This window comes from Heterocephalus glaber, unplaced genomic scaffold, assembly GCF_053883595.1.
Source record: "Heterocephalus glaber isolate CG9 unplaced genomic scaffold, H.glaber_assembly_v1.0 deba00001531, whole genome shotgun sequence".
NCBI lineage: Eukaryota > Metazoa > Chordata > Mammalia > Rodentia > Bathyergidae > Heterocephalus > Heterocephalus glaber.
This window is the reverse complement of record NW_028258329.1, coordinates 23,068,338-23,090,108: the sequence shown is the minus strand read 5'-3', so window position 1 is coordinate 23,090,108 and position 21,771 is coordinate 23,068,338. Positions and strand designations below refer to the sequence as shown.

The 21,771-nt window shown below is 45.6% G+C and overlaps 1 protein-coding gene across 13 annotated transcripts in view; it reads left to right on the top strand.

The window, feature by feature from the left end:
* The window catches only part of Arnt2 (aryl hydrocarbon receptor nuclear translocator 2), a 153,139-nt gene that overhangs the window by 91,801 nt on the left and 39,567 nt on the right, over positions 1 to 21,771 (top strand). For 8 of the 13 annotated variants that reach the window (XM_087188469.1, XM_087188464.1, XM_087188462.1 and 5 more), the window contains 4 exons: positions 3,016 to 3,118; positions 6,616 to 6,681; positions 7,024 to 7,109; positions 7,852 to 7,887. In XM_087188469.1, coding sequence (XP_087044595.1) covers positions 3,016 to 3,118; positions 6,616 to 6,681; positions 7,024 to 7,109; positions 7,852 to 7,887 — 291 coding nt within the window. The remainder of the gene's footprint in view (positions 1 to 3,015; positions 3,119 to 6,615; positions 6,682 to 7,023; positions 7,110 to 7,851; positions 7,888 to 21,771) is intronic. The other 5 variants (XM_087188468.1, XM_087188472.1, XM_087188465.1 and 2 more) reach the window with 1 other exon arrangement.

Here is a 21,771-nt window from a genome sequence, read left to right as displayed (position 1 = left end):
CTGGTCCACTTTCCTTCCTGCACCTACTCTGCTCATTGTTATTCATAGCACTCATCTTCATTTGAAAATCTGTTCTGCTCTCACCCACTAGAACATAATGGCTCTACCTGCTCAATTCTTTGTGTTCAGCTTAGTGCCTTGCCTGTCTAGGTGCTGGGTAAATATCTGTGCTGGCTGCGGTGAAAGCTGGGTATGGGAGGGGTAGCACAGGGCACAGGGGAGTGGAGGAGGGTGCTAGCAGGGAAGGTAGGAGAGAGAGGGACACTTGAGGAGGGGAGTAGGTTCAGGATGTGGGTTTTCTGGGACTCCTGGGGGAGGGCATGAGAGTTTTCCAGGGAGGTTGTGACACAATCATGGGCCTACACTGGATGCATGGATTGCACACCTGCTACATGCAAATCACTTTCCTATGTACCATGTTGCCATGATCCTGCAAGTGAGAGCTCATGGCTCCATGGTGAGAAGAAACCCTCAACCTCAATGCTAGAGCCATAGTCTTTTTGGTATTTTGGTAAAGACTTATGGTAGCCATGCAGAGGACAGACCTAAGGCCAGGGAAGATTGTGATGAGGGGGCAGGACTGAGGGGCCATGCTGCAGGGTCAGTGCAGAGGCCATGGTATGCAGGAGGCAGGTTGGCAGGATGTTGAGGGCTGAGGAGATGTGAGCAAGTCTTCGTATGCTCACTGAAAAAGCATCTGTAGAGCACTTCTGGGAGGCCATTCACAGCTTTAGTCCCTTTGTAATATTAACCCACTCAATGCTCTCAACAGCCATCTGAAGGAAGTGTTATTATTACCTTCACCTTCCAGACACAGCTGAAGCACAGAGAAGTTGATAACTTGTGAGGGTCACCCAGTAGGTGAGGGAGGAACATGAGCTCATGTTCTTAACTGGTAGTTTCCAGCCTGAGCAACTGAGTAACAGTGGTACCAATGACTAAGTCAGGGACAGTGGATAAAGGGCAGCTTGGACGGGGGCACATTTGTTTTGGAGCCTGTGAGGTGTCCAGGAGACAGGCAGATGCATAGGTGCTTCCAGGAGAGCCTGGCTATGTTGGAGAGAAACAGTTCACAGTGTTTGGTGGGTGGTGAGGAAGACTCTGTGGGGCCATGGTGCTGGGTGCAAGGTCCACTCCTGGGGCCCTGAGTCGGGAGAGACTGGACATGGCTCAGACTCCAACAGAGACAAGTGGGGAGTTAGGATCCTGGAACAGGGTGAGAGCAGGGAACTCAGGAGATGGTGCAGAGATTCTTGCTGAAGCCGGCTGGGGCAGTAGGACAGGGAAGGTGGGCAGATGTGGCAGGCAGGGTTACCAAACTGCGTTAGGCAGTTTCTCATGACTGACAGACACCTGAGACAGTGGACTCATCTGAAGAGTGGGTTTACTTTGTTTTGCAGCTGGGGAAACTCCAGGCCAAGGTTGGGTGGAGCCCTGCTTTGGGCATCTGTGAGGGCACTGAATGGTGATGGTGAGGATTGAGCGGCTGAATGTGAGTCCAGAAGCAAAAGGAAGGCATTGAGTGGGGATCCCACAGTTCCCGTGGGTGAACCCAGTGACCGTCACACCTCTCATGGGTCCCAGCTCTTAAATCCCCTCCCCGAGGAGTGCCTCCCTGAGCACCAAGCCTTCAACACCTGAGCATGTGGAGGGTGCTTCTGCAAACCCAAGCACTGGGTAAGCAGGGCTCTTTCTCAGCCTGGATTCTAGAAGCTCAGGGAGGGAAGCCAAAGACCGAGCCTGCTTAGAGGACCCAGAGGAGCCTCAGTAAAGTCTGGGCCAAAGGAATTTGTCTTTGCTGGAAATGGGCATCTTGTCATTAACATACAGGACGAGGGGAGCTGGAGAGTCACCAAGGTCCCTAGGAATAGTGGGCAAGAAGAGGGCCAGGACGCAGCCCTATAGATGCTGACAGAGGGGAGGTGGAGGAAGTGAGGTTCTGTGGAGGGACGAGGTAGCCTGAACAGGGTTTGTTCACCATGGGTGCCACAGAGAGCCCCAAGGCCTGGGCTGGAGCAGGCGAGTGAAAGTCAACTGCAGCAGCGGCTGTGAGGAGAAAAGCCCAGAGCAGGCGGACAAGAGGTCAGGGACTTCCCGGTCAGTGAAGGTGTTATCTACTTTTCTCCCTAAGATGGGTGTCAATGCAGGGGGAGGTCAGCTGTTGGGAGGAGAGGTTGGAAGTCACTGAATGGAAAGAGTCAAATGGAACAGAGCCCCATAGCTTGCAGGGAGCATGTTCTCAGGTTCAGCTCTCCTTCCTGGGAGAGGGGAGCAGGGGATGGCCCAGGCAGGAGGTTGCCAGACAGGGACTATGCTCAGCAGGAAGGGAGAGGACAGGTGCAGAGAGAGCACCTGAACTTTCATGTCCACAGTGATACTCCTGCTGATGTTGGGGTGTTTTGAAAGGAGTGGTGTAGATCTAAGGAGAGAGAGGGGTTGTTGCTGAGGTGTAGATGTATTGTCATCGGCATCTAGAGGTGAGCACCAGAACCTTGGAGTGGGTAAAACTGCAAGGCAGACAGAGGTGAAGAAAGCAAAGAAAAGATGGCTGAGGACAGAGGTGCTGGGGACTGAAAGGGCAGTTGGAGAAAGACTAGAAAAGCGCTGTTTAGGAAGCCAGGGGTAAGGAAGATTTTTGAAAAGAAATAAGTGTGTAATTGTGTTAAGTTCAGCAAAGCAGTCAGATAAAGGAAAAACACGTTTCAGATTTAGCAGTGAGGAAGTCATTGGTGACCTTGGCAGATGCTGTCTCCACGGTGTGGGGGAGGAGGCAGCCCAGCTAGAGAGGCTCTGGGCGATGGGGTCTGATAGCAGAGACGGCAGTGTAGACTGCTCTGGAGACAGCAGGCATTTTGAGTTGCATGAGTCTCGTTCTGTGAGTTTCCTGCCAAAGAATGTTGGGAATTCCAAGAAGCAAATAACTTGTGCAGCCCTACTTGTCCTTACAGCCGTTCCACCCCTCCCCTCAATCCTCTGTCTCAGCAAGGATGATGCGTATGTCCTTCTCTCTCTCAGGGCGGATCCTGGATCTGAAGACGGGGACAGTCAAGAAGGAGGGACAGCAGTCATCCATGAGGATGTGCATGGGCTCTCGGCGCTCTTTCATCTGCAGGATGAGGTCTGTCGAGGCTTAAAGGGCTGTGGCAGTGGTGGGGTTCCTGCCTTCTGATCCACCCTTAGCCAGGTTCAGTTCTGCCGTGGTCACACGTGCTGCATGGCTTCTTTGCATTGCCTAAGTCTTCTTGACCTCAGGCCCGTGAATAGATAGACTGCCTTGTCTGTCGTAGAAGGGTCCCTCTTTCCTCTCATCCTTTCCTGTCTGGGTTCCCACCACTTTCTGCCTGTTCTCAGATTCACACCCCCTGCCCACAGTGTTTCTTGACTTCCTTCCCCTCCCTCAAGGCCCTGCTTGAATCCATCCTCTACAAGGTTCCAAATCTCTCAACATGTTTGTGTCGAAACCACCAAATCCATACTTACTCTTATGTTTCCTCTGACAGCTCATACATTTTAAATTGCTCTGTTTCATTATTGATTGATATTTTCAGTGTAAATATCTTGGCCTCATGAATCAGTGATAATGCCCTGAGGATAGAAGCTTTGATTTATGCTTCTTTGAGCCTCCCTGATGTCTTAGGGTGTTCTACACATACAGTTGTTCCTTGTAGCCATGGTGGATCAGGTCCAGGAGCCACCACCAATACCAAAACCCACCGATGCCCAGTCCCCAGTAGTATTTTCTGTAACCTACACACATCCTCCTGTATACTTTAAAGGAGCTCTTAATTACTTATCATACCCAATACAATTGAAGTAATAGCTGTTGTACTTTGTTGTTTAGAGAATGACAGGAAAAAAATCTGCATGCATTCAGTATAGATACAGTATTTCTTCAAATATTTTTGTTCCATGGTTGGTGGAATCTGCAGATGCTGAAGCCCTGGGTGCACAGGGCCCTCAGCTGTGACTGATGACATGGAAGGTTGTTGGGGTTTGATCATAAGAGTTGTTTTCTGAACAACATTTAAAAAATTGCTCTGACTTTGTGTGGAGCAGGGAAGAAGTGAGGAGGCTGTTGTAGTAATGCAGGTGTGTAAAGAGCTCAGACTTTGAATGTATTTCAGAGATAGTCCCAGCCTGCAGCAAGGACACAAGAAAGTGAAGTCAAAGACAAGTCTGAAATGTTTGCCTGCTCAGTTGGAAAAATGGAGTTGCCACTTACTGAGTTGAGAAAGATGACTAGGGAAGCAGGCATGGGGTGGAGAAAAATTTCAGCCTGCTGCGATTGACTTGTGTGTTAGACAATGAAATGGAGAAGATGAGCTGACAGTTGGACATGTAATTCTGGAACCCAAGGGAGGCGCTGGGGCTGAAGACACAGACTTGGAGACTGAGAGGTGGCACTGGAGGGTGTGACCCTGGGATGAGCATGAGGTCACCTGTGAAGCGAGTGTAGACTGGATACCCAAGAACTGAGATGGCAGGGGAGACTGGGGAGTTGCCGGGGGCGAGGAGAGCACCACAGAGGGAAAAGAAGGTCTGGGATGGAGGAGCCATCGACTGCCAAATGGTGCTACTGAGTGTAAGGACCAAGGATCCATCGCTGCATCTCAGAGGAGGAGCAACAGGGGCTGGAGGTGCAGGTGGATCTCATCACCTCCTGCAGAATGGAAGGCTGAGTGGGCTGGTGGACCCCCACACTCTCCCTGAGCACCTGTCCTGACCATGCTGCAAGATTCTTCATGGCTCTTGCCTAGGCCAGCGTCAGCCTGCTCTCCTCCTGTGCCCTGAGCTGCCAGCCCTGGGATTGGGTGATCCCAGGCTCTGCACGGTGGAGACACTCCCTGATGCCATGCCACCCCAGAACCGTGACTTGCCACTTGATTATCTATTTGGTACTAGGAAACAAAACAGGTGCTGTAGAAGGAGCATATATTTCGCACACTTCACAGTAATCTTCTAAAGCAGGACACATTTTAAATAAAACCTGCTCACCCTTTAGCTGCCTCCCTTCTCAGTGATCCTCTTAGCATCCCAGGCCACCTCAGCTCCCCAGTGCCACCTGTGTTGAGTGCAAAAAGAGAGCTTCGCCAACCTGGCCCCTGGGACCTGCAGAAGATTCTGGCTTCCTGTCATGAGAAATAGACCTTCAGGGTCCAAGGAGAGCTGTCCCTTCCTCTGGTCTGCTCCTCTCCAGAGGGCTCAGATAAAGTCCCTTCACTACCTGCCTCAGCTCACTTGGCAGCACTGGGGTGGCATCATTGTCTCCATTTAACCCATGATGGAGTCCTGCAGGCAGCCTAGCTCCCATTCACCTGGCAGAACCAGCTGGGCTCAGGGTCACCTGGGGACAAAATGACTAATATATCAGTCACCACAGGTCTGCCTACTATGCTCTGGGGACCAGAGTGAGTGCCCATTCTAGCTTGAGGGCATTCAGCAGGGGCTGCAGTGATGGAAATTCTTAGGGTTAGGCAGCTTCCTCCTGAATCAGTTGCTTGGCTGCATCCTCATGGACCATCTCTGGTAGCAGCTTGGGTCACAACCCTGCCAGCCAGATCCATGCCTGGGCCACTTGCTCTATGGAATGTGCTCCAAGCTGCTCTTGGAAGTGCCAGGCCCCTCCTGACTGGATTGACTGGGAGGTGAGCAGTGCTGCTGACAGTTGAAAGCATAACCTTCTTCTCCAAATAAAACAACTTCATTTTAGCCAGACACACGGACTGCCTGCCAGAAACAGAGGGCCACACGGGTGCTCCCGGGCAGCAATATCACGGTCTCATCCTGCTGTGGAAATCCTCACCAGCACTGGCAGCTGACCAAGGTCTCAGAGAATAATTAGACTCTGGTCTTTGCTGGTTGGAAATTAAGCCATCCAGGATTTTGCTTGCCACGTGGTTGGAAATGGAAATGCACGGAAGAGTTAAGCAATGCCACGTTGCCATTGGACCCTGACCACGGCGAGGGCCTTGCTCATTAGCCTGGGATACTGAGAGGATAATTGAGAAGGGAGGCAGGGAAATGCCTGCCAGAGTGGGCAGGGTGAGCCTCACATCCCCTGGCTCCCAGAGAGGGGCCCTCAGGAAGACCTGGTTCAGTACCTGTTTGTCCCTTGTCCCTTGCTCCTCTTGGCCATTAGCAGCTTCCTCCTGTTGAGTTATTCCTGGGGCCAGAGCTCTGCAGAAAGGGAGCATTCCTGCAGATGGGATGCTAATGCCTGGGATGGTGCCATTGTGCATCAGCTGGCAACATCTGTTTTGAGTTGGTGTCTTCGCTTAAGCCTGAGGAGACACTGGCTCTGCCATCACCCTCTTCCCTTGTTTCCTGATAGTCACGCAGTTCCAAGGAAATGATTTATAGCCCTGAGCATGGTTAGGCTTTTCCTAGTCAATCTGTAGTCTCCAGCTCTGGGCTGGGCTCTGAAACACCTGCCGTGTGCTTTGGAAGCAGGCACACACCAAACTTCAAAGGTGTGAAAACTTGCATCTGCACTTGAGAAAGAAACTGGCCATGGATAAATGTGTAAGCACCAGTCCAGGCCCATCTACAGCAGTACAGCATGTTTTCTGAGCTTACCTGGGTCTTCACACATTCTAATTCATGTGTCAATTCCAGGTGTGGAAATGCTCCTCTGGACCACCTGCCTCTAAACAGAATAACCACCATGAGGAAAAGGTTCAGGTCAGTGCCCTTTCTGATGCATGTTTTGGGACTGTGTGGTCCATGGCTCAAATTCCCTAAGCGGAAGAGCAGCCCAGGCTGAAGAGAGGGCTCAGTGTAGAGAAGGACCATGAGGAACGTGCCTCCAGGTGGCAGCCACCGCCGTGAGATGGGGATGTGAGTGGAATTCACTTGAGACTTTCAGATCACATGGGAGAGGGAGAACAGGATGGTGAGAAGTTGGGATTCAAAATCCCAAAGGCAAACAAGGGAACCCAGTAGCTTAGATGCCAAAGGAGTTACTGAAGTCCTTGGCTCACACTGCAAAATGCAAACAGCGTGTTCACAGTGTCCTTTCTGCAGGAATGGCCTTGGCCCTGTGAAAGAAGGTGAAGCCCAATATGCCGTGGTCCACTGCACAGGATACATCAAGGCCTGGCCTCCCGCAGGTAAGCAGGGCTGCAAATGTATTTCCAGGGAATGGATACTGTTTAAGTCTGATCATGGAATCCTGTTATGTTATTTGTAGAAGAGGAGGCAGGAAAATATCCTTGTTTTCCTTTGTAGTTAGAACACAATGCTCTTTGCCATCAGAGAGCTAATGCTACAGAGGTGGTTGGAGCCTTAACAACCCATTTCAAAGTTCACATAGATCCCTCTGTAAAGTCGGAGTGACAATTTGAAATAATAGTTGTATCCAAGTCATCAGAGAAATGCAAATCAAAACTACCATGAGGTACCTCTTACTCGAATCACTAAAATAACAGACATGTAGTGTTGGTGGGGAGGTGGAGCAGTTGGAACCCTTGTATGTTGCTGGTGGGAATGTGAAATGGTGCAACCACTTGGAAAAAGTCTGCAGTTGCTCAAAATGTCAAATGTAGAGTTACCATACTACTCAACAATTTCACTTCTAGGTATCAATCTAATAAAAGAATTGAAAACCTGTGTTACAAGGAAATCTGTACACAAATGTTAGTAGCAGCCTTATTCCTAGTAGAAACAACTAGAACGTGCACCAAAGAATGCATGGGTAAATAAAATGTGATTTTCTCATATGGTGGAAGATTATTCAGTCATACAAAAATTAAGTACTGACACTTAGTATGATACTGATGACCTTTGAAAACATCATGTGAAGTGAAAGCAGCCAGACACAAAAGGTCAAGTATTATATGATCTCATTTACAGGTATGCTCAGAACAGGCAAATCCATCAAGACAGAAGGTAGGTTTGTAGTTTGCAGGTGCTGCAGGGAGGGAAGACAGAAATGACCAATAATGGGTTTGGGGGTAGTAACAGAAGTGTTCTAAAATTATACAGTGGTGACAGTTGCACAACTCTGTAAATATACTAAATTGTGTACTACAGTGTACACTTTAAGATGGTGAATATTATAGCTTGTGAATTATATCTCAAAAAGCTTTTATGGTAGGGATCAAATCCAGGGACTAGTTTCCCTCTGACCTCCACCCCCAGCCCACTGAACTTGTTCTTGAACAGGAAGATGTATACAGTGTCCACCCATCTGTATGCACTTTACAGCCCAGAATGTGGTATATCTCAGTGAATGATTTATGTCAGTGTGAGATCAGTAGACATTCTGCTTTTGTTGGATGGAATATTCTATACATGTCAATTGTAGCACATTGATTAATAGTGCTCTTAGAAGAGACTATATCCATATTGATGTTTTTCCTGTTTGATATATCAGTTACTCAAAGAGCAGTATGGAAGCCTTCAATTATACTAGTGTATTGGTCTGTTTCTCCTTGTAGTTCTATTGATTTTGGCCTTGCATATTTAGATATTCTGTGTTTGATATATGTGTGTTAGGGATTGTTATGTCTTCTTGGAGATTTGCTTCCTGCATGTAATGTCTGTCTTTATCTCTGATACCTTTTTTGCTCTGAATTCTGCTTTGCCTGAAATTAATATAACTTTTGAAGCTTTCTTTTGATTAGTATTGACCTGAGCCTTTATATTTAAAGTGGATTTTTCATAAACAACATAAGAATTGGGTCTAATTTTTTTGTCCACTCTGTCAGTGTCTTTTAATTGGTACATTTCAACCATTCACATTTAACATGATAATTTATATAGTTTGGTTAATAGCTACCGTGTTTTCTACTCATTGCTCATGTTCTTTGTTTCTTTCTCTTTTTCTGCCTATTCTTGTTTTCATTAAATATTTTATATGATTTTGTTTTCTTCTCTGTCTTAGCATATCAACAATATTTCTTTTTTTTGGTATCAGAGATCGAACTTGGGTCCTTGCACTTGTGAGGCAGGTGGTGGAACCACTGAGCTAAATCCCTGGCCCTCAACAATATTTCTTTTAAAATATTTTTTATTTCTTGTCCAAAGTTTCCAATACACATTTACAACTAATATAAATTCATTTTAAAATAATAATATATACTTCATAGGTAGCACAGGCACCTTATAACAAAGTATTTCTTCTTCTTCCTTCCCATCCTTTATAATATCACATTCATTTCACTTATCTACATACTGTCATTGCCCAATGCATTGCTACTATTATTATCCTAAACAGACAGGTGTTAAACAGGAATAACAAATATGAAAGATTTTATTTTACCTTTATTTTTTCCTTCTCTGATGTTCTTCCTTTCTTTATGTAGCAGTGAGTTTTTGATCTCTATCATTCTTTCTTCCTGAAGAACTTAGTTTACTATCTTTTGCAGGGCAGCTCTACTGGTGATGAATTCACTGTTTCTGTTTTTGTGGAGTCTTTGTTTATTCTTTCCATTTCAAAGATAATTTCATTGGATACAGAATTTTACATTGGCAGTTACCTTTTTTTTTTTCAAAATTGTAAATATTTTACTGTATCCTTGTTTGTCTGGTTCAAATGAGCAGTCCACATAATTTTCATCTACATTCTTCTGTAGGGATTGTGAGATATTTTTTCTGGCTTCTTTCAGAATTTTCTGTTTCTGTTTGGTTTTCTGCAGTTTGGATATAATATCTCTAAGTATAGAATTGTTTTGATACTGCTTCTCTAAGCCTCTTAGATCTGTGGTTTGATGTCTGTCATTAATTTTAGGAAATTATGAGACATTTCACCAAATAGTTCTTCTTCCCCATTCTAGCTATCTTCTCTGAATGTTTCAGTTACACATACATTTTGTACATATTATACTTTTAAAAATTATGCCATGGTTTTTGGGTATTTTTTTCTAGGTTTTTCCCCTTTACATTTTGGTATGGGGACTTCCAGTGTGACACATCTACAAGCTTGTGGATCCCTTCCTTGATTGGGTTCGCTCTTCATTCTTCATTCAGTGTTGATTTCTGCCACAGTGTTTTTGATTTCCAGCATTTCCTTTTGATAGTGGTGAGTTGGATCTCTGATATGAGGGCAAATTACCCAGGATGCCTCTCTGGCCAGCACAGGGACCTATCATGTACACAACTCCTGTGCCGAGAAGCTGAATGTTGCCTTGGCCAACGAGTAATAGTGTGGCCTCACTGTCCCCTAGGAGACTGTACCTGTGACCTGTGTGTGAGCCCTTTCCTCCATAGCATGGCTTATTCAGAAACAAAATAGTTTCTAGATACTGTTTAAAAATTTTTTAAAATGAGTTTTCTATATCCACAAATATGGTAAGCAGTTGTTAAATGCACAGCAGAATGACAGTAACATGAACACTCCAAAGTCCAAAACTTTTTATGTGTACACAGAAATTTATATATATATAAATACAAATATATTCATATATATCAGTTTAATGAATATACATGCACATTTAAATATTTTTTAATTTAAACTATTTTATGTTTATAAAAATAGCACTTATCTTTATAACAAAATGCCAAAGACCAAATAATTTATGAAGAAAAGAAATTTATTTCTCAGAGTTCTGGAGGCTGGAAAGTTCCAGGCCTAGGGGCTGCATCTGAGGAGGGCCTTCTTGCTGTGTCATAACATGGTGGAGGAATCACATGGCGAGAAAGCAGGAGCTCAGGTCCCCCTTCTTTTTCTTCTTATGCAGCCACTAGTCCTGTCATGGTGCCACCCTCATAACTTCATCTAAACATAACTACTTCCCAAAAGTCCCACCTCTGAATACCATGAGCACATGAGTTTGGAGACTTACATTTTCAACACACGAACTTTGGGAGACACATTCAGACCACGCCAACCATAAGACACAGAAGTGCCTGGGTGCCTTTGCCAAAGGCTGTGGATGTCCTTAAGGACAGAGACTCAAAAGGCAGTGACGCTTTTATGGTATTCAAAGACTGGACCTCAGTTCTGGAGATCCAGAAATAGTTTTGACAATGCTGTAGAACTGATGAGCCCCCAGAAGCGTGAAGAATTCTTAGAAGCTGGTATGATGTGGTAACTGGGTGCAATTCAGTAATGCCCCAGGCTCCTTGTCGGTGGCATAGATGCTCCAGTTGGATATCCAGGGAACCTGTCAGGTTTTGAAATACTCTAGAGACCCAGATTTGTCTCAGAAGGTTCTTTGATGAAAGGAAAATAACAGCAAAGGGTTGTGAACCCTTGCAGGGAGATTCCCCCGTGGCTTGGTTCTCTAAGCACACATGATGACCTGCCTTGTGGTAGTTGTTGAGCAGGCTCTGAGGACTGCAGGACACAGGGCTTCCTTAGATGGGTGAGGAGACCAGTGTGTGCACAGGTGACTACAGGGGGCGTGTGGTTGGGCAGTCAGCCTGACTTCTGGAAGGAAGCTCATCCTAATGTTGGGTCCTAATGCTGCTCATCATAATGCTGCCAAAATTTACCTCCCAGGACCTAGATCAAGGCAAATGTCTCTTCCTTTTTGAAGCTTTCTTCATTTGAATTAAACATTCTCATTATAACACACATATTCCTTTTCCTGTTTCAGCCTCAAAGTCATCTCTTCTTTACACTTTATTTGAGCTCCAGGCCTTTGACCTCACACAAGAAATGCCATGATCACGGTAAAATTCACTCTTCATGTTATGGGCGAGGAAGAGAGAGGAGGCCAAGGCCTGAGGTGCAGGCAGGAAGCTCTCCTAGGTTGCATGGATTGAGTGACAGCCAGCACTGGCATCTGCAGGAACAGTAGGACAGGTCATGGATTAAATCTTCAGCAATGGCCTTGAAACTTTGCCACATGAGAAATGTTTGCAGGACCTGGGAGTATTTAACTTCAAGAAAGTGAGACATGATTTCTGTCCTGAAGTATTTGAGGGGGTGTCATGTGAAGCAGAAAATAATCTCAGCGTAGTTCCAGAAGGCACAACTTGAACTAATGGGAGAAAGTTGCCAGAAGACAGATTTTAACTCAATAGAAGAACCTGAGCAAATGGTATATTAGGATGTTTTTAAAAATGTATGTATAGACACACTAAGCATATGGGGGAAAATTCAGTCTAACTGCTGAATAGAAATGCCAATTAAAACAATTTGATACCATCCCCTCTTACCTAAAATGGCCAAAAAAAAAAAAAAAAAAAGAAAGAAAGAAAGAAGGAAAGAAAAGACAAAATACACAATGTTGGTAAGGTTCAGAAAAATGGGCACTTATATGCACTGCTAGTTAGAATATAAATTAGAACACATCTTCTGTAGAATAATTTGTCAGTATGTATTAAATGCCTTCAAATACTGTATACAATACTGTATACTATATCCTTAAGATACAAACATTGCACTTCTAGGATTTTTTTTCTCTGTACCGAGGATTGAACTCAGGACCTTGTGCTTGCCAGGCAGGTACGGCACTGCTGAGCTACATCCCTGGCCCCACTAGGAATTTATTCTAAAGATTAACCTCAGATGTGTATGTGTTTGTGTATAAACATTATTTATAACTGTGAAACCCTCAGGTTAATCTACATTTCAGTGGTAGAGAATTGGTTTACAATAACATGTAATAACTATATGATAGAATACCAAACAACCATTAAGTACGTATGCCTCCAAAGGACATGTAAGAACAAAGTATAAAGAAGTTTTCTTGTTTTTGTTTTTTGCAATATTGGGTACTAAACCCAGGGCCTCACACCTGCTAGTAAAGCACTCTATCACTGAGGTACAGCTGTAGCCCAAGAAGTATTTTTTAAAAATATATGCTATGAAGCATGCATGTCAGTACACTAATTTTATTTTTAGAGTATAAATGAATAAATCTATGCATTGGAAACATAGACTGTTACTGCCAATTGCTGGATATTTTTTCTTTTCTACTCTTTTCTGATTTTTGACTTTAATAATCAGAGAAAATAACATTTTTGAGAAATAACTCTGAGTACTCTGAAGAAGCACTCCAGGCAAATGGATTGATTAGTTTACACTGAATCTAAAAGTTGTGTCCTTGGGGGTTTCATTTTTTTTTCAGTTTTTGGTTTTGTTTTTGTATTCAGTTGGTCATATTTCTATGAAGTTGGAGGTTGTGGGAAACAAAGTTATCTTCATGCATGAGGATTATGGCTTTCCTACAGGATATGCAACTGTTGGCATTGTGTTCTGTGGCTGGTAACTACATTCTCAGCACTCACAACCCCCTTCTTCGCTCATTGTTGAGATCTCTTGAGACCCAGTGGTGTGGTGTGTTCATCTTGTCATCCAGCGTGGCCCTCAGACCTGACACACAGTATGTGTTCATGGGGACCAGATGGCTGAACAGACAGATGGATGGGCAAAAGGAAGGAAAGAAGGGAGGAAGGAGAAAAGAGGGGGGAGCTCTTGCCCAAGTGAAGGAAATAGTCAACTTAGACAAATGGGTATGTGAAAAGATTTCTTGCTGTAAACTCTCAGAGTTTATAAAGTCTTTTCCCAGAAATCTTTTAAGATGGGTAGAGACAGTCATCTGACCCAGATGAGGTAGCCAAAATGAAGTCATGTCATCTTACCCTATTATAAGATCATAGAATTAGAGCTTTGGAGAAGAGGCAACTCAATGATGAACGATGCCTTGTGCTTCCCCTGCTTACTCACTAGCTCAAGTTCCTTCATTCTAAACTGTGTGTGGCTGGGGTGGTATGAAGATTCTCAATTAGGCAGTGTGAAGATCTATGGCAGCCATCCAAAGTTGCTGTAAATATCTAAAGCTGACTTTGAAAATCTGTAAAGGTGAGCAGCAGAGGAAGGCTTTGAGGTACAAACAAGAGCTTTATGTACAGATTCTTCAGCAGCCTGCTTACAGCATGTGTGCTGGGTCCAAGGACAGCTGTGTCCCCAGGGTCCTTTCGGCTTCCTGCAGACTCCGTGTTAAATGCAAATGTCACAGTGAAGTTTGATGTAGTCCGGAAGCCTTTTCTGCTACACAGTAGCCTTCCCAGTTAGCCTTATAACATCTTATACTGCATAGGTTTTACTTAAAATATGTGGGGGTGTGATTAAAAGAAAAGACAGAGCCCCCGAAATAGGGGATTCCCTTGTCCACTCCTTCACTTGTTGAGTCTGTCAGAGGTCACCCATCATGGGAAGCATTTTCCATGTTGTGTATGTAATCAGAGTCCAGAGGACACTTCTTTGCAATTCTGAAGGTGTGTATGGCCTCCACCTCATCCTTATTACCCAGCACCATGCATTTCACAGGTTGACATTTGGCTTGGAGCAGGAAGTCATCCCAATATAGGGGCCTCCTTTCCCAGTAGGTATCCTCAGATCTACAGAGTTCATCAGCCAGTTGTCCACTGAAAATGTCTGGCTAACTGGAGGTGTGGCTGCCCAGGGGAGCCAAGGCCTGACCCCGGGGATAGGACACTTGGCCTGGCCTGGTGACCTCCCCCGGATACTCCAGGTCTGGAAAGGGCTGCTGTTGTCACCCGATGTGCTTTCTTAAAGGTGAAATGGATACTTTTCTTCACGTGGCTGTTGGACTTTCAGTAGGCCTGGGCCATAGCATGCCAAAGGCCTGAGGTCACTTGGCACTCTGGCTGGAGGCTGCTGTGGTCAGGCCAGCTCTCCCTCCACCACACAGCTCAATCCTGCCATGAGCTCATCCCCAATGGCCCTGTGCTTCTTGCAGTTTGCTTGCTGAGCACTGCATTTGTTTTTCCACTGCTTGAAAATGTCCCAGAGCTGCTTGTCTGTGCTGAGGCCCCTGAGGGATGAGGTGAAGGCTAAACTCTGCTCTCCCCAGAGCCCCACTGTCCTGCCCTGCCCATGCTGAGGACAGACGTAGGGTCTCCTGCTTAGCACCTCTGCAGACATCGGAGCACCACCCTGGCTTTCGAGGTGGAGCATGATGGTCAAAGTCATTCTGCTTCCTTCTGTGAATGATTTCTGGCTCTCTCCACAAGCCAGGTGCTTTGCCAGGGTCCTCTGCTGAGGCTGGCTGGTGTCTGCCCTGCAGGAGCTCACAGTACATGGAGGGGACAGGCTGGCCTCTGGTCAGTGCAAAGCTACAGGATAGGGTCATGACACATGCTGGGAGCAACAGGACAAGTCTCCATCCCACACCCTGCAGCCCAGCTGTCCTGGAAGCCTGGCAGAGAGTGAGAGTAACTGTGAGCTAAAACATCACCCTAAAGGAGAACTGCGGATGTGCTGGTGAAAATGCACTGTGGGTGTGGGAAGTAACGTGGGCAAGGATGGGGAGAGATCAGCGTCATGATGGTTTTCGTCTGAGTGCCCTCTGGATGCCCCTTGACCTGCTTTTTGCTGTCTCCCTTTCATAGCAGCCCTGACAGTGCAGTCTCTGTTAGGACTTCCTCTCTACACACGGGACACCTAGGGTTGGAATAGGAGGCAGTCAGCCCAGCATGCTGAGCTAGCGAGTAGCAGGTTTGGGCTGCAAAATCACACCTTCATGGTGTCTTCACCTTAACATCTGCTTTCTGCAGGTGGAAGAGATGCTGTGCTGGGAACTGTGTGTCATTCTCTGTGGTTGGTGGAAGGACACTGGGGGAAAGTGTCAGATCCTGGGAGCTGGGCTCCTCCCTGCATTCTGCAGACTCACAGTCACTGAAGGTTTTCACAGATCAACTGCAAATTGCATTGAAGTAGGAGGAGGGGCAGGAATAGGCTGGAGGGCAAAGGGATCAGCCAGGGCAAGTACTTGTGCCATCGTCCTGGGAAGACTGTGAGGCCGGATCAGGGCAGTGGCTGTGCAGATGGGGAGAGGTGTGCAGAATCTACGAGAGTGGGGAGAAGTGAGATGACCGGGACAAAGTAGGCCACAAGGGGGGGTGGCACTGGGAAAGGACCACAGCTGGTGGGTAGGGAGCTGGAATTCAAATCCAGGAGGACCGAGTCCAGTCAGTGGGCTTCCGCCTGGGGCTCGATGCCTCCCCTACCCCTGCCAGTGAGTGTGAGGATGAGCTGGGGCTTTAGATCCAGAATTTAGATCTTAGATATTTGGTCATTATTATTTTATATCATCTATCTACTGATACCTATCTGTCATCTATATCTTTCAAGAAACAGATTTGCCACTCACAGTAAATTTTATGACTGTGTTACCTACAGTCAGATACTAATTGGGTTCAAGCTTTCATTGCTCACCACACTTGTTTATCTACACCACACTCCCTCCTTTATTTCAGTCCCTTTCTCAGCACCAGGGTGACACCCTAAATGACTTCCTTCAAGAAGGGTGAGTAGGCATCACATGTGTGGCTCTGCCAATGTGAGACGTTCTTCCTGTGTCCTTGTGCAGCTGCCTGGAGAGTTCTTGGCCACGGATTCTCCCTCAGAACTCTGAGAACATTGCCCTGTCATCTTTAGAAGTTAAGATTTGCTTTCTTTCCCCCCATAAAACAATTGCAGATTGTTTCTTCATTGTCCTTGGAATTCAAGGATTTCTCTTAGGTACATCTAGAGTAGTCCATTTTTGTTCATCTTCGTGAAATGGGCCATTTCTGTTTGCAGGGTCAGGGGTGTCCTCATGGGGGGACCTGTGGATGTCCCAGCCCAGTTACCCAGCCTGCTGTTGCTGCCACTCAAAAGTTTTACTTTTCATATTAATTCTTTTATCCTTTTCTTCTAAAATCTTGGAGAATTTCTCAATCCAAATCTTCTATTTATGTTACCATTTATTTTTTTAATGAGGTAAGTGTGCTTTTCATCTGAACTCTGCCTTGCTGAATGAAGGTGGTGTTTTTTGTGATTATCACTTCCTTTTGAGTCGCAGTCAATAGCTGATTTAGATTCTTCATCTTTTGTAGTAGGAGGAGGTGTTCTGATTCGTTAAATCAGTCTCCTCGTCTCCACATGCTGGCTCCTCTGAGAGACGGCACCATGTGGTTGTCCATTGCTGAGAGTTGAGAATGGCTCCACCATTGGTCATGTGAGTTCCAGAAAGATCTCCCAGGCCCTGACAAGTGAGGAGAGGGATGTTTCACTGTGCTGAAGTTCTGCTGTCACCCAGACAAAGGCTCACTTGTCTGCACACAGAGCTGGGGTGGGTAGGGAGAGGACTAAAGTCGCAAGTCCCCAATAGGAAGTGCTGACCTCTGCCACCACATTGTGCCCAGGGAGGTGGGGCTCAAAGTTTGCTTTTCCTTGTGACTTACCTGTTCTGGGCTCATCTCAAGCCAGGGCATCCATGGCATTGTAGGTTGATCCTACTGAGGGACCGCTACTCAATCTCTAAGCAGCCTTTCCCTTTGTATGCAGGGAATTGAGCTGAGTTGGTTCTTCCCTTCTTCCCCTCTGCCTGCACCATACATTGCAGCAACGTCTCACGGTCTCATCTGTAGATACTGGCAGCCTCTGTAGCACTTTGGGCATGGCTGATAGGTGCAGAAAGCACCAGTTGTGCTTCAGAGCTTTTCTTTGCCAAATGGGGGATCATTTACAGGGTCACTAAGCAGGAGCTCTGGAACACAGAAGCAACACGTCAGCATTTTTCAAGATGCCTTCCCAGATCAAAGTCCTCAGACACGTCTCATGACAATGATCCCAGAGCCAGTACACCTGAGAAACTTCGCATACTGTATTCCCTTCCTAGCAGATTATATTCCAAGGCTGCATAGTAAATTCCTTGACACTCCTACAATGAGGAAACCTCTCTTTGTTTATTTAAATTGTGTTTCCCAAATGTGTTTTGCCAAAGTAACACTTTTTCCCCTAAAACTTACTAATAATCCCTGGGGAATACTTTGGAAGTGTACCGTGGACAAGTGCCCTGAATTGCTTAGAGCCAGACCATGGTGGTTTTCTTCCCCTGTGTTTTGTGAAATTCACAAACATGTCTTCACTGACATGTGAAGATGAGTCCAGGCTGCCTCCACCCAGTGCTCATGAGAAACAGTCCGTTTCCTGAGTATTGCGCAGGGTTAATACAATCCTTGTGAAAAATGGAGAAGTGTTGCTGGCCAATGAGGAGTTTCATTCCAGCAAGTTTCCAGTCACATTGCATTCCTGGTGTTTACAGTACTCAGGTTTTATTTAGCCCTTCCACAAGGGAAGGCCCTATCCAAGGAGAAGGTACTTTAGTTGAAGGCAAAATGAGCTTGTGAAACTGGTTAGGGAATCATTGAGATCTGTTAAATAGTTGGAATTATCCCATTCATATTAAAAACTACTTTGATTCATGTCTCCATTCCCACCAGGAAGCCTTCCTCCTGACCGGTGTGCATCCTGGCAGCCAGCCTTGGCCTCCCGCCTCTCCTCCAAGCTCAGCAAGCTTTTCTTTTACACAGATCATGTGGGATCCTAATGACCTCCTTCCCTGTTTCCCCCAATGGCTGGTGAATTCCTTCCAAGGGGGAACAAGCTCTCTTTTGCCTGGTCTGCTGCTAGTGTCAGGGTGCTTAGCTGGTGTTTGGATCCACAGAATGTTAGAGCCCCTCACAGTAGAGAGCCCAAAGCCTTGCACGGGGTTGTTTCTCAGCCCCACAGCCCTTGACCACAGCCCAGAGCAGACATAGAAGCCTGCAGTCAGCAGAGCCCAGGCCCTCAGAGCCAGCTTGGCCATGGGTGGTCTACTTCCTCTGACCAGTCAAGGACAGTGCGGTTGGCACCACGTGCAAACAGACCCAGATGTACTTCAGCCTTGAGTACCAGGCAGGGTGTTATAGAATAGGGGCCTTGACTGTGCCCATGTGACAGATAATAGCTGTTACCATTATCAGTTCCCCATTGGTGGGGGGGGGGCAGAAATAGTAGAGGCCAGATTTCTGAGCTGGGACATTGCTGGCCTCTGTAGATCTGGAGCCCTTAAAGATCACTAAGCCTCACTGCCCCACAGACTGCCTTCCATCCATGCTGGATGTTACAGATATTTTTTTCCAGCTGATGTTCACCTTTTACTTCCGTTTAGGTTGTTTTGTATCTCACAGAATGTTCTGTCTGCTTAAATGAAAGACTCAGTGTATGCTTTCCTCTTTCCCAGTGCTTTCTACAAATGCAGAGCTCTCAGTTCAGAAGTCCTCAGTGCTTCTCCAAGAGTGTGCAGCTTATGGGGGTCCTTGGGGCTGCCACACTGTCGTCTTGTCTGTTTCTTTGCAGTTCCTGGTGTACTCTGAGGGTTCACTGTCCTATCCCCTGCTGGTGGCTAGTACTCCTTTCTTTGCATGTGCTGCTTTCCTACTGTCCTGATCCAGTGACAAATTGCTGCTTCTCATCCCTCATGGGCTAGAAAGACAGTACAACTTGCCAATATAGGGAACAAAATCATCTGAGTTGGGCTTTGAGTGGAGTGTCTCAGCCATTGGCCTCTTGGGGCATCTGTTGGGCCTGCACAGTGACCATGATCTGGTTGGCTGAGGCTGATAAGCAATGACTTCCAGATGACAGAGGTGCTTTGTAGGTTCGTGTCCTATGGGAGCGCAGTCAGGTGGATTCTCCACCCTGAGCCCAGCCCTCAACTGGTGGCTTAGGGGGTGAGGCCTTGTGTAATTGAGCCAGATGTGTCACTGCACAATCCTGTGCCTCCTTTCCCCTTAATGTCATCCCACAGCCACTAGAGCTTGTCCCTGGGCTCTGCGGACCTCAGCAAGTGTGCCAGGTCCAACTATATGGAGTCCTGCTCCAGAAAGCTTTCCTGTCTCCTACCAGCAACTTCGCAGCAGGGCCTGTGCAGGCTTCTCTCTCTGTGCTCTGCATCACTGAAGTTTGTGTGTCTGGTGATCTCCCTTGCCTGCCTGGGTCTCTAAGCACCTAGCACGGCAGGAATCCTGGGAATGTCTGGGGATGAAGTCCCTCTTCACGTCTCCCAGTACTGACCAGAAGGTTCCCAGACTTGACAGTATATCCATGCTGAATTTCTGTTTAGTCATTATTATTGCTAGTGTGTGAACAACTTTATATTAAGACACTAAGTTTAACAAATGGCAAGTAGGCTTTAGTTCATGATCCATTCTGATAGATCCATTCTGATGATTACGAGTCTTCTGTAACTAGTGGGGAAATGTCTGTGTTTGGTTAGTGGTGCCCATCCTGGGCACAGGAGAGGATTCTCTCAGTTCATGAGCTGAATGTCTGTCACACCTGTCCTGGCAGAGAAAAGGCCAAAAAGAACCATAAAGAATTCACAGAGGGTCTTATGAGTTAAATTTGCCGCACCAAAAAACTTCCTATGTTGACATCTCAACCTGCAGTGCTTCAAAATGTGACCTTATTTGGGAATGGAGTCTTTGTACATATAATTAGTTAAGGTAAGTCGGGGTCATATTGGAAAAGGATGAGTCCCTCCGCCAGTATGACCCATGTCATTGTGAAAGAGGGGATTTAGAATACTCACTGTGTAAAGATAACGTCAGAGATCAGAACAAGAATTGAGGGGGGAAAGGGAGGGAGGGAGGAAGGGAGGGAGGGTAAAGTAAGCAAATGTGGAAAATGGAGATGAGAACTGTTTTGCTTATGAATGTCCTTGATGACATGGTGAAAATCGCGAGCCCTGTTAAACTGGGGACTGGAGAGTGTGTGTGCCAGGTCTGGTGCTCACCTGCCACAGCAGTGGTCTCAGGGAAAGCCCACAGTGGCTGTTTGGGTCTAGCTGCTTTTTTCATGCAGAGGCACCAAACTATAGCTCTTCAGACTCGAGTATTTGGCATGTATCTTCTCCAAAAACTAAATAAATGAGAAAACAATTGGTAGTACATATTATCAAAGATAAGACTCAAGATTTCTAATGAAAATTTGAATTTTCACAAACTTTCATCCACCACTGTGATCTTGACCAACATCTAGAGATATTTCTGATGAGATCCATGGTGACATTAACAAGTGAGTTTTTTTCTGTTAAATAATGTAGTATGTTAACATTTAGAAAATCTACATAATGTGGTAAAATAATATTTTCTAAATGACCAATACATGATATATAAAATTATATGTGGATAAGAGATCCTTCCAAAGATTTAAACCAATCTATTAATATAACTGTATGAAAAATTCATTGGTATAGTTTTGGGTTTTATGTTACTCTATCCCCTTTTGTAACTAACCTTTAAGAAACTACCATCTGTTGTGATTTGGCAAAATACCGAAGAAAAATATCTACAATATTCTGAAAATATTGTTCCTTTTCCATCTACTAATCTACGTGAGGCCATATTTTTCTCATATATCTCAACTAAAACAACATACAGTATTCTAACACTGAGTGCACAGCAGACATCAGAATCTAGTTGTCCACTATGCTGAACAATAATTGACCAAATATGTGTGTGTGTGAGAGAGAGAGAGAGAGAGAGAGACAGAGAGAGAGAGACTTAGTCCACAAGCAGTACTTAAGGAGAAACCTTGAGCTAAGAATGGCCACTGTTTTTCTTACTGTTCAACATTGTACCGATAACGACCTACCTGTTTAATGACTGGACTTATAACCGAGGCAAGCATGTTTAGACTTTCCACCTGCCACTCAGGCTTAAGATTCAGGAACATGAGTGGCAGTATGGCCTTGTGAAGGTTTCTTCCACTGTACAGTACTGTAATTTTTGCTGGTTGTACTGTATGCTACAGTACTGTACTCTTATGTTCTGTTATACATCACAGTGCTGCATTTAAGAGTTATTCAAATAAAAGCAAAGTCATCAAGCTGGAGTTTCCTTTGACCATTTATTTGTTGTGAATGTTGTACATATATATATAGACAACCAATTCATTTAACAACCTACTTGCAGGAATGAAACTTGGTCATTAAATGAGGATTGTCTATAATAGAGGTACACACAATGAAATAAGAAAAACTAGAG